The sequence below is a fragment of the Anopheles gambiae genome, chromosome 3 (assembly GCF_943734735.2).
Source record: "Anopheles gambiae chromosome 3, idAnoGambNW_F1_1, whole genome shotgun sequence".
NCBI lineage: Eukaryota > Metazoa > Arthropoda > Insecta > Diptera > Culicidae > Anopheles > Anopheles gambiae.
In genome coordinates, this window is record NC_064602.1 from 10,352,634 (window position 1) to 10,365,782 (window position 13,149).

Consider the following 13,149-nt stretch of genomic DNA (forward strand, 5'->3'; position numbering starts at 1 on the left):
CTCTACATTCCAACAGCCATTCCCCTTATTACTAACCCAGTCATAAGCGATTTTCCACTTCATCGATCACTTTGGCACACCTGTGCGGCGTTTGGCACGACAGCCAGTGCCTCACGGCGTAATTAAATCGCCGGAAAGGAAATTATTGTGCGCACTTTATGTGCAACAGAGTGCACGCGACAGTGGAGGACCCGAGCAGTGCACGCAAAGGGCGGCCGAACCCCTGTTCTTAAATGAGTTATAATATGCTTTTGAGCGCGCCTTCAAAGTGCGTGCCGATATCGCCCTTCCTCTGCGGCCACTCGAAAGGACAGCAGCAGCAGCACAAAACCACACTTTGTGTCCCGATTTGTGCCCGTAGACCGGAAGACGCGTGTTGCACCACGTATACAGAAAGAAAGTTATGGTGCAGCACACACCCCGGCACTAATAATTATGAACCCCAAGGGGGTGTGTTTTCTTCTCACCCCGTCGTGCAGAGTCGAGCGTGTGTCACACAACGACCGAGTGCCTGCTTTCGATGGCGTTCCTGTTCTGTCAAGCGCTGCCTGCCCCGTGTATGTTGTGCCGTGAGATAGCGTTCCGGGGGCTTTGGCGTGCACTGGGTGTGTGTGTGTTCGCGTGGAGCGTGTGCTGACCTAATTATGCTAATGTTTTGCACACAGGACGCGCACGTAACGTAAGAGCCACAAGGGGGACTCGCGTCCGTGCCTCCAGGATTGCCTGACAGCCAGGCATTGATTTTGCGCTGCTTTTCGATTCAACAGGTACCACCACCACCACGTACGTACCAGGTGTGCGGGGGACACTGAAGAGTTTGAAGTACCTAGGCGCGTGTGTGTGTGTGTGTGTGTGCCAGTGTGTTTTGTGAACTGACTGATTTTCCCATGAGCGTTATCCTTCGCATTTTGTCGCCTCTTCGTTCCGCGGTGTGTGTGTGTGCACTGGGCGCTTAACAGACACCAGGGGTTTTTGCATAACCTCTCTTCTTTCCCGACTATGTACTCTCTTGCTAGTGAAAGAGATACAGACAGGACAGCCGTGCCTTTACGTCCGTGTGAAGAGTCCCGGGCAGCAGTGCAAGCAAATAAACGAACAGCACACAACGAACCCGGCGGCTCTCGCGTACCGAATCAGGTGTGTTGTGCACAAACGGTTGCCCCAAGGAACTCCCCCCCTCCCCCCTTCCCACGCTGCGTGTCATCGCGACCTCCGTGTGCGTGCGTTGCGACGACACTATGCTAATGAACACACAAATTGATTCACGGGCCGGAAAATTGTCATTTTCCGGAACCTGATGAATGTCTGTGTTAGTGTGAGTGAGTGTGTGTTACACCATGAAACAGTACGGCTTGCAGGCCGCCCAAGCCGCTTGCACACACGCACACACACACTCACACAGATTTATTGCGAAAATTGCTTTATAAAATATTAATATTTAAAGAAGGAGAGAAAAAAAACCATACACTAGCATAAATAACAGACGGGAAAAATAGAACTGCAAGCCGGCAATGCCGAATATTTCCGACATAGCTTGTTTTACGCGCAAGAAGAAAAGAAATATTAGGAAGAAAGAAACGGCAACGGAGGTATAGAAGGTATAGGGAAACAAAAACAAGTGAAAATAAAACGCTTTCTCAAAACAAAATCAAACAAACCTGACCGGGGCGGGGGTAGGGAAAACATAGTTTATTGTTTCGTTAAAATAATTTAAAAAAGCTAAAACTAGACCTAAGTTTGAGCCTTTACATACAACGGCGAGCTTAGCTATTTGTCTGCTAGGTACAAGAATATTCGCAACGCGCGAAAAGTTAAAACCAAAAAGTGGGCTCCACATCTTCGGAACCATACTGAAGCTGGGAAAAGCGATAGAAAAAGTTCTTAAATCTGCCCGGTAAATTAGCTTGATTAGATGAACATCAATGTAGCGAAAGCAGTATCAACATTAACAAAGCCGAACAGAAGACAAACAGAACATGGAAAGATAACATACATACAAAACATGACTAATTAAAAGGTAAAAAAAACATGGAAGGAGAGCTGCTGCGCTTTTATCTGCTGATGAAATTAAATGTAAATAGTAAATGGGAACAAAAAAAGCGAACGAAAACGCTGAATTGGTTTCTGAAAGGGATTTATATTCATTCAATTTTGAAGAAGAAAAAAAATGAAAAAAGGAAAGTTGTTTCCATTTCTTCTCCTTCCCGAAATGAAATGATTTCAGCGCGCCGAGAACCGAGACCGAACTGTTTCATACAGAAAAAAAGACGTCCGTCCGTAGAGAGCAATAATACAAATTAGGATTTTGCTAGCTTGCGGCTGCTGAATGCAAATTAAGCTCGCTTTACAGCTCGGCGGCCCTCGGTTGTTGGCCCCGCACGCGGTTCGTCGCTTGCGCGAAGTTGAATGCGAAGTTTTCAATGGTGGCTGTTCCGTGAAAAGAACACCCCATCATCGGTTGGGGAAATGTTGCATTTGGGTGAATTTCTGTTTTTTTTTTTTAAGGATGACGAATGCTATTTGATGCATTAAAAACCAACCAACAGCATCCAAAAACGACAAGCAATACAGAAAAAGGATGGATTTGGGTGAACAAAATGTGTGTAACAGTTCCTCTTCTCATGCCCAACACACAAACACACAGGCCAACAGCTCCGAGATTAAATACAAACGAGATATGCACTAGTCTATTTAAATAAAAGGACTCATATGTATAGCAGCACGCAGTAATTAGAGTAAAAAAATAGGTAATTTAAATTAACATGAAAAAACACGAACAAGTAAAAACGAGATAAAAATGAAATTGGATGATATACAAGATGACTAAAAAACCATTTTGTATGAAGAATTTGTAGGGTGGGAGGCTTCTACCAGTTGGATGTAACAAGGAGAAAAGGACAAAGAATAACACTGGCTATAACAGGAAAAATGCAGAAACATACACACTCGAAACGGAAACAGTTAAAATTCGGTAAACAAAACAGCATGTACTAAAACTAAACATCTGCTCCTGTTCGTTCTCTATCGCTCTCTCACTCTCTCTATAGGCGCATCGATCGACAATAACAGTAACGAACAAATTTTAGCACTAAGCGATCGTTGACGGGTGAACGAAATATATTGCTTTTTTAGGTTTAATTTGGCACCCCTTTTCGACCTTTCGACCGTTTTCCCCTTGGTGGAAAGAGAAAAAAGGTTGGTTTTTTTTTATTGCGGGGCAAAACTGTAGCAGAAAAAAGAACTTTTCTAGCACTAGCAGTACGCAAACACAATGCGAACGTAACACGATGCAGCGTATATATATAAAAAAAACAGGCTACACGTTCGTACTAAACGGAAACCATTTTTGTTCGATTTTTTGTTATTTTTTTTAACTGGTCCAATGGGTTTTCAAAATGGTTGTCGCCCAAAAATTTAGCGGGGGAAAAAACGATAACTTTTTGGGGGAGAGAAATTCTTGTATCCTCACCGGCAGCCGCGATGGTGGTCGTCGCGGGCGGAGCCGCCGTTGTGGTGGTGGTGCTCGTAGTGGTAGTAGTTGTGATGGTAGTAGTACTAGCTGTGGTTGTAGTAGTAGACGTAGTGGCCGTTAAAGTGGTTGCCATCTTTGCTGCGGTCGACGACGAGGACGACGAGCTTCCGTGATGTTCGTGATGGTGATGGTGATGGTTGTGGTGCACTGTATTATCCTGCTCCAGTGGTGGAGCGACGCTGGTGAGGAGCATCGCACTGCCACCGTCCTTCGAAACGGCTCCGGTCAGCATCGGCCCCACGGTACTGACGGCCAGGGAAAACCCACTCGAGCCGTTGCTCAGCATGGCCTCCCGGGTGGGCAGTATGGGCAACAGGGCGGACGAAGGCTGCTTGCGGAGCGTCGCCAGCTCCTCCAGGCTGTCCACCAGGATGATCCCGTTGATGTCGCTCTTGTTCTGGATCAACCGGTCGATGTTCTCGTCCTCGAGCGAGATAGCCTTGCTTTCGATAACGATTTCCGTATCGGGTTCAATGAGGTCCTCGGCGTGATCCGCATCGGTACCGGTGGTATCGAGATCTAGGCCTTCGCGCGCCTCCGCCACATCGCCGCCACCAATCATCTCCTCTTGCTCATCTTCATCCTCTTCTCGCGTTTCCACCGGTACGTGTACTCTTCCGGCGCTGGAGTGCTGCTTCTTTGAACCTTTGCCCATCATCGGTGAAGCACCTCGGTGGTCGGTGTTGTGCAGCACCGGAGCGAAATCCCGATCCAAATCTTCCACCTGCGTCTGTTCCAGCAGTCCGTTCTGGTCGATCGTGGTCGTCTTTTGGCTGACGAACCGTTTCGAGTCATCTTTGCCCATCGCCGGGCTGGAGTGGTCGGGCTGCTTCTCCCCGGTGGCTGTATGGTGTCGATGGCCCTGCCCTGCCTGCTGCCTGTGATGGTGTGGACTGTGCCCGCCTTTCGGGGACTCCCGATCGCGTTCGTGTTCCCGCGGCAGTTCCTCGTCCACGATGGGCGGTCCCGGAGCGAGCGCTACCGCCGTCGTGAAGTGATGATGCTCGATGGGCTGCTGCAGGGGCGCTACGAGCGTCGATTTGACCGTGCTCAACAGTACCTGCAGCTCATCGCGGCCCCTTGAAGGGCCCGGTACGGCGGCGGTAGCGGCGGCAGCACCATGGCCGAGCAGCGTACCGTTCCGGTACACGTACAGCTGGTGGTAGTTTTTGTACAGCGCGTTGCACTGATACCGGCCCTGGTGCTTCGGCAGGGCGCGCTGGACGCTGATCGATGCTTCGATTTTGTCTCGATTTCCTTCAAAGCGTTTTTGTTGCGTTTTTGGGCCAGCCATGCATATGCAAGAGAAAAATGCTCGATCAAACGATTTTGGCGACAAGAGTTCGGTTTTAAGCCCTACGCCCGCTGCTAATATGTTTGCTGCTGAGTGAATGAGTGTGACTGGGAGAGCGACAACTGTGGCGCGTGTGCTAATTGAGTACAAGCGAAGCCTATTGAGTGGAGTTTAATTCCGATGCTTAACAGCTCTTTACGTTCAATTACATACTACTATTACTTCAACCTATACAATATGAATGAATCTAGACAACGTCTTATTGGACACGCTTCTCCCTCGTCAGATGAAGTGTGTCATGAAATGTCTAGCATGCAATCTACTTCTGTTTTCGTTACAGTTACGCACCTACTTCGGATCAAACATCTCAAGCAACGTGTGCGTCTTTTGATCTAAACTTATCCTCTTCCTGTGTGCCTTTTATGCTGTTTAACTTCTGGTGTCAAATTATTATTTTAGCACGCACCAAAAAACTTATATTTGTGTGTGTGTGTGTGTGTGTGTGTGTGTGTGTGTGTGTGTGTGTGTGTGTGTGTGTGTGTGTGTGTGTGTGTGTGTGTGTGTGTGTGTGTGTGTGTGTGTGTGTGTGTGTGTGTGTGTGTGTGTGTTTGAAACGACAGCGGCGGAAACGCGGAACGGTCAGTGTTGGAAGAGACCCGTCAAAGTATTTTTTTCCACTTTTCCGCTCTCTCACGCGTGTTCACTATATTTTTGACAGCTAGACATAGCTTAGAAGCGTTTGAAGAAGCGTTGGTGTGTTCGGGGAATGTTTTTTTTTTTTGTTTGTCCTCTTTCCTAGACATTTTACTGTCGATATCCATCACACACGTTCCGTTGACACACACACCACACCCGGGCATAACGGATATGTTCAATTAGCCGATTTTTTTTAAGCAATACGGCCGAAACCGTTCCTACTGAATACAAAAAAATAGCCGATTTAGAATCTATTTGTGTGTGTGCATTGAGGCAGCTAAAGTTATTCCTCTCTCTCTCGCTCTATTTCTAGCCAATGGTGCAGGCACGGAATGAAATGTTTCAAGAAAAGCATTTTTTTATAATTCTTGTGAGCGATGAAGTGGGATGAAGTGAGAAGTACCACCCTTGTGCCTTTTTAATGCATTTTTATAGCTTTACTAATACGCTTATGTTCAACTACAACCCTGGCGATGCTTATTTTGAGCATTTAATTCCTCGCCTTCTCTTGCTCACTTGCTTCTTACACATATTTATATGCGGCTTCTTACTCGCCAAATGATATATTCTACGATGGGCAACAGTGTTTTGTCTTTATAGCATTGCTGGATGATATGTACGAACATGTGTGTGTGTGTTCTCGTGTATGTATAAACGGCCCCCGCAAACGTATCCCGTTTTACCTGCGATGCCCATCTCACTCTCGATGTAACTGTGCTCATCCTTGCCGTGGCGGATGTTGCTGTGCTTCCGGATCGGTTCGCCGTCCTTGTGCCACTCGACCGGGTTGGCGATGCTGATGATGCACGAGATCGAGAACGGCTTCCCGACCTCGACCTGCGAGTCACCGTAATAGATCACTTGGTACAGATTGTTCAGATCCCGCTTGTGTGCACCTTTTTGTTTTTTTTTTTTTGTTTTGTTTTTTGTTTACGTTCATTTTCGTTCCGTTTTTACCGACCGTATCACGACAGCGCCACAAACCCCCCAGGAACGGAAGCAGCCATTCGGTTAAAGAGGAGGTAAGGTAAGGTAAGGAGTAGTATAAATAATCACAAGCTTAACAATCAGACACGCTGGTTTACACAGCACACGCGGATAATAACTGTACAGCGGCATATTTGTTTGATTTAAATTATAAAAAAAATGACACCGAAAACAAAACCAAAATGGTTTACAACAACAAAAAAACAACGGAGAAAACAATAGAGAGAAGGCAACCACCATTGTTTGATTTTAACGATAAAAATACACACACAACAAAATAAAAGAGAGAACCCAAAACAGGGGGTTTGAACGATTAATTGGTGCAAATAATATGAGCGAAATATATATTGTTCGTTTTTTTTTTTTGCATGAAACAACGATACATGAGTTTATGGCACGAAATATGAGATGATTTTCTCGTTTTTTTTCACCCTACGTACTACAACCCCCTTTTTCAATGAGCACTATATACAGGGTTTCCCAGGAGTTCTCATAACTGTGGGACAATTTATTGATTTTTTCTTAAGTGAAATGAACTTTATGCAATGGGAATTGGACTCTATAGCACCCTTGTTTTGACAAATCCAACTGGAATTTCCAATGGGACTGTCCAAATAGGGTGCCATAGTGTCCAATTTCCAACATTTGAATTTCACTTCCCATAAGAAAGAGTGGGGGAAGTGACCTACGAACATGAAAACCCCTGGAAAACCCTGTAATAAACTACCCTAGCAGAACTACTCCTCCCCAGTGTACTGTAGCGTAGCGCCTAGCAATGGGAAACGATTTTTTGTTGTTGATTTTCTTATGAAAAATGGCAATGAAATAACTCAATTGCACGATCTCGCAATCACACGCAAACCGGCTTTATTAATTTGATTCCTACTAATTACCATTCAACGGCTAGAAGGAGGGGGAGGGACAAGCAGCAGCAAAAGCGCGTTACGGGGGATTGGATTTTGGGATACGTTTCTGTGCCATTGTTAGGGGCGGGGGTTGTACGGCACACTGTTTGGAGCGACTTTTACCCTCCTCACACAACAAACGGCAACACACATTTAAAAGCGTACAACAGCGATTCCAGAAAAATGGGATGAAAATTCCACCGGAACACGACGAACATTCTTCTCGGCAGAGCACACAAATAAAATGCTTTTCAAAGTAAAAGAGTTATTGCATTTGTACATTGTTACGCCGTACCCAACCCCTTTCGCTTTCTTTTAGCCAGAGTTGCTCTCGGAGTCGCTCTTGCTGCGATAAAATGCCACACAAGAAACGAGCAAACCATGCCACACACCCCCACGTAGGTGTGTGAGTATGATTGTGTGTGTCAGTTCATTTCATTTAAGTTAGCAAATTATGTAACCAACATAGGCCGGGGTTGAAACATAACAGAATGCCTCACCTCTCCCCTCATCATCTATTCCTTTCTTCCGTTGAAAGCAGGAGAATATTTTCATTCCCTTTGTTGCTGTGGTAGCGAATACACAGCATGAATGCCTACACCACCCAAGCGACCCGATGTGCCCCTCCAACGGAAAGAACATTCTTCGTCTGCAACGAAAACTTTTATCACACCTGATGCCCCTTTGCCGCCCTTCTACCAACCCGTTTTGAATCGGATGCCCTTTCCTTGTTTCGCTTTTCCCGCCTTTTGCGACTCGCTGTGACGGAAACGAGAAGGAGGAGAGTTTGAACCGTCGGCGAAAAGGGCATCCGTGTGCGACGGGCGATACACAGGTACACACACAAATTGCAGGCTCCTGTCTGCTTTTCCCACGTAGGCTCCCCCCCTTCTTGCACGGTACAAACTATTTCGTAACAGTGGGCGAAAAGTTTTAACTAACTCCGAGACGGCGAATGTGGCCAAAGCAATGATAAAGGGTGTTGGCATGACGGGGTTTGTGTTCGGGAAGGGGTAGTCAAGCTCAACGTGCCAGCAGAACGGATGCTGCTGGGGGACCCTTTCCGATTTTGCTAGTCTTGTTTCGAAAACGAAGTCGTCTTGTCGTTTGGGGGAAGGAAAAGCTGCCAGCGAAAGCAAAGGGATCGAAAACACACGCCAACGTTACGGTGTAATAAATGTGAAGCTGTCAGAAACAGTTCCCATTGTCTGTTGTTTACTGGAATGTATTTACGATTGTGTGTTGACATGCTCACGAGTCACTAATGTCATGTGGAATGCACCAAAAAAAACCAAGTGACCGCACGCGGAACAATTTTGCACCCAGGTGGGGAAAATAAAATCATTTTGCAGCGCTTACCAACCGCTGAACACAATGCCGGGTGGAGTAGAAACGGCTTTTTCCAACGTTTGCTCCTTCTGCTTTCTACACTGTCAAGTGCAAAACCGAAGGAGTGCACAGTGTAGAGCAGGGACACTGCAAAGCAACTGCACTACAACATAACCCCGTGAGTAAGCAGTTCTTCGATTATGGGATAACCCGCAGGATCAAGCACAGTTGGGATGAAAGTTCCGCCGAGCACTGCCGAGCGGAGTGAAAGACCGGGCGGCTCCATCGAAGTGCAAAATCTTTCCATTGTTTCTCCGCCGTCCGCCATGGTGAAGGAGACCATTTCCCAGATGATGGTTGTGTCGATCGGGTCCCGTAATATGGGGGAGGTGGATGATATCAAAATTCACCTTTAGAACAATCGTTTTCCGACCGCTATTTCTAGCACTAGGGACGGCCTAGGAACCTAGGGACGGTTGCAAAGGAAACTGTCAGCAATGTTTGCCGGATGTTGGAGAATGCGGAGGGAAGGTAGGGAAGGAAAAAAAGCAACATCGCCCGCTGGCAAAACTACCATTACTATTCCGACCGAACAGAGCTAAAGGCATAGGCATAGAGAGGCTTAGCGGATGGGCAGGCAAAAGTTTATCGGGAAAGTTGCTCCTCTGCTTGCTCGGAGTTCCGATCATCAGCCAGCAGAGCGCTACTGGTGGATTTGATGCCGTCTCCTTGCTGGCTAGTGTGTCAAAGGAATCGGAATTTCGTTCGCTAGTGTTGCAGCGAGGCTTTGTGGCAAGGAAACCCACCAACGGTGAATAAATGTGCGAACATTTTGATTGATTATCTCGTAAGTAATGGAACAACACACCATGCCATTGCGGGAAGTTTCCGGTCGGAGAGCGGACAAAACTTATGCTTACTTGTGCGACGTGTGTGTGTGTGCGCTTGTCTGATCTCTACTGAAGAACGATTTTTGCACAAGCAGCAAGAATTAAGTCTAGCTTCAACAAGGCTGAAGAAACTCGGCTGAAGTGGATTTATTTATTCAGTTTTGCACGCTTTATGTTGCAACGACTGCGAGGAGAGGGTAGGGAAAATGAGGGGGGAAAACCACAACAACAAGAAAATAAGATCTTCTAAAGCACTTTTCTCTTCTCTCGCCGGACACTTTTCCCGCATACGAAAGTTTAATGGCAGCTTTTTGCTTGAGCAGTTTGAAAAGATTGATTTTTGTGATAGGACACGTTCTGGAGTGGCTCTCTCCCTCTCTCTATCTCCCTCCTTCGTGTGATTGTGTGCAGTGAGGGAGGCACACATTTTCAACAACACCTTAATTTGCTTCGGTGCCTCACGGAAGCGCACCGGAACACGCAAACACGAAGAGACAGAGCCCGGGCGTAGAAAAGTTGCTTAATTTGAATTTTAAATTTTCAATCCATTCATAGGACCGGTTTGTGTGTATGTGTGTTTGCGTTTATTTTTTGCTGTAGCTGCAGGGAAGGGAAAAAAGGAAGCATAAATGGGCAAAATATGTCAGCCCATCTCACACATTCCTACCCTTCCAATCCAGTGGGTACCACACCATCCTACCATACAAACAGAGAGAAGCTTTGCGGCGTGTTTGGAAGCTAATTGTGTTGCCTTTTAAGTTGCTTTCGTTAGCTTGAGTTTGTATTTTAAGATTGATTTTCTTCCTGCTTTCCAAAACCGCATATGCAAATAGTTTCAAAGGATGATTTCTGGACTTTTTTTCCCGAAAAACATTTTCAGTGAACATCACCACTCTCCCGAGGCGAGTTTGGGAATCTATTTGCAGCCGAGCTTGCAGAAGCCGAGTAGCGTACCATTTGACCACCGAGCCGAACGATTGAAAAGATGTAAATAACGCACAAAAACCACTAGGCTCTTGCTTTGCGGTCTTCGTTAATTCCAAAAAAGTTACTTTTTTGCATAAAGTTTATACACTTCTTTCATTAATAAAGTATTTAAAATTAACAACAAAAGAAACTGTGCTCCAAAAAAAATCCACACACGCGAACAATCATTCAAAATGCTCGTGATTTTGCCGAACTAATTTGTTTATAAATCGAGCATAATTAAGACAGACTGCACGTCCATCGCTCTCTGCGCGCGCGCGTGTGTGTGTGTTAATTTGTGCTGTCGTTTTGAAATCTTTTCGATCGATGCTGGTTTGTTCAACTGGCCCCACTCGCCCCTTTCTTCCCACTTCCCCCTCCCTTCCACAACTATCCCGCTTTTCCCGATAATTGTTTTATAAACACTGCATTCGCACAAGCGCCAACAAAATAAATATAGCTCAAGTTTCGATCTCAAACCCCACAAACACCACCGCAGCCGCGGGAGAAGGAAGGGAAGATGTGAAAGACGATACGGTTTTCCTCGGTCTGGTTTAATTGGCAGATATCTCGGCAGATCGGCCTCGATATTGCATAGCGTTTTTTCATCCCCTTTTTTTTTTTCTTAACCCATCATTCGCGCCGATTATTGCTCCGGACCCGAGCTCCCAGCTGGTAGACCACAACACCAGGGGAATTTTGTTATTTTTTGTTGGACTTTTGGGTTCTCCCAATCGAAACACCGCTTCCTTTCGGCGAACCTTCCACCCGCTCCGCCTCACAGCACAACCCGTTCCCCCCCCCCCCCCCTTGACGATCATGAATTCGAACGTGCGAAAAGTCGTTCCGATCGGTTGATTTTAGATAGTGTGTACTGGAGGAAGCCACAACAAACCGCCGTTCGGTTGCGATCGAGAGAGGGCTTTACACACACACATACACAGTGCACAATTTCAACGCTTAATAGAACCCACCCTCCACTTTCCTTTCCAGGCCAGCCATCGTTAACCTTCTCCTGTGCGGCACCGTTTTTCCCTCCGGTAGCGAACGAATCGGTCGGTCGTGTACCGGGCGAATGAAGCTAAATAATCGATCGAAACAAAATGCCAGATGGCCCTGGGGCGATAAATGGTCCGGAGGATTTTCGCGTGTTGCGCGTTGCCCCCACCTCCCTTTTTTCCCGGGGACCACTCTCACCCACGCCCGTACGTTTGCTGTTTTCTTTTCCTGCGTTTAAAGCTAATGTGGAAAACGAGCTAAGGAAAAACCCTGCCCCGAGGCCGCAGCTCCGCGCCCTGATTGCTGACTGTATTTTCCCACAATTTTCTAGCCAAACACTTGCAGTAACGCAACCGATACGAGCAAGGGGAGGGAAAAAAAAGGAAAAGCAAAATATACACACACAGTTCGGTTCGGAATGGTCATTCGATCGTTCTTTATCTTCTCTTAAAGACTTTCCCTCGTTTGTTTCTTTCCTTTTGCTTCCTTTAATATGTGCTCTCTCGCTGTGCATATTATTGTGCTTGTGTTCACTACCAGGACACAAAGCAATGGTTTGAGTGAAACGAAAATAAACTCTTTGCCACGCGGCGTACAACAAAAAGCGACCGGATCGTTACCCGGGTTACATAATTTCAACGATCGGCTCTTACCGGTATCCGGTCACTCCGGCCAGTGGAAAATATAGCGTTTTTAAATCGCAATTTTTATTTATTTTGGGGGATTTCAAGTCGTACAAGACACTTTACGATGTGTACGAAAAGGATTAGCTCGGGTAAATGGACACTTTAAATTGCCATCAGGCTTCAATGCGTTGAACAATGTAGATTGCAACTTCTCCCTCCCACCACGGACTGTCGAACAATGGTAACAATTTCATTAAAATTCCAGCATTATGTCATACCAATACAGCCAGCCCCCACAACAGCACCGAACCGTTCTTCATTACAACACTTCCGTTCTATCGCATCAATCCATGCAATCCGACCCTACTACACGCGCTCGGGAGCATTAAATGCTCATTCAAAGACACGCACACACACACACGCACTCACACACTTCCGTCACCTTTCACTTCGTCTTGATGAAATCGCTAATGGTGGAAAATCATGTTAACCAACTGTTCCTTCTGATGTTTGGTGGCGAGAGCATCGCAAAATCGATACCATTGCGTGCACGTGGCTATCACAGTATACTTGTGCCTGTGTACGGGTGTGTGTGTTTGCTGTTGGTGAGTGCGTGAGCTTCAAGTTAGCAACAAAAGGTTTACCACACCCCCCGCACACCAGTGGGCAACACCGCTCCCGGCCCGATGGAAAAGGATAACACAACGCCTCCTCTCTTCGTCGGTAGCAGGAATACACACACTCTGTCGATGGATGGATATTGATTGACCTCTGCCTTCAGCAGCAAACGTTCACAGAGGCAGGAGAGAAGAGCAAAGTACAATTGGTTGTTCCTGGGGCGAATTCTGACCCGAACGGAACACATCTCCCCTCCTATCCCTCACAGCTGGAATTCTAGAATGACAAGCGTATCCATTTTCCACTT

The 13,149-nt window shown here is 46.5% G+C and overlaps 1 protein-coding gene across 16 annotated transcripts in view; it reads right to left on the minus strand.

The window, feature by feature from the left end:
* Positions 1–13,149, minus strand: part of LOC1277571 (uncharacterized) — a 69,625-nt gene that overhangs the window by 26,856 nt on the left and 29,620 nt on the right. For all 16 annotated transcript variants that reach the window (XM_061661193.1, XM_061661192.1, XM_061661188.1 and 13 more), the window contains 2 exons: positions 6,206–6,418; positions 3,470–4,789 (listed from right to left, as the gene is read on the minus strand). In XM_061661193.1, coding sequence (XP_061517177.1) covers positions 3,470–4,789; positions 6,206–6,418 — 1,533 coding nt within the window. The remainder of the gene's footprint in view (positions 1–3,469; positions 4,790–6,205; positions 6,419–13,149) is intronic.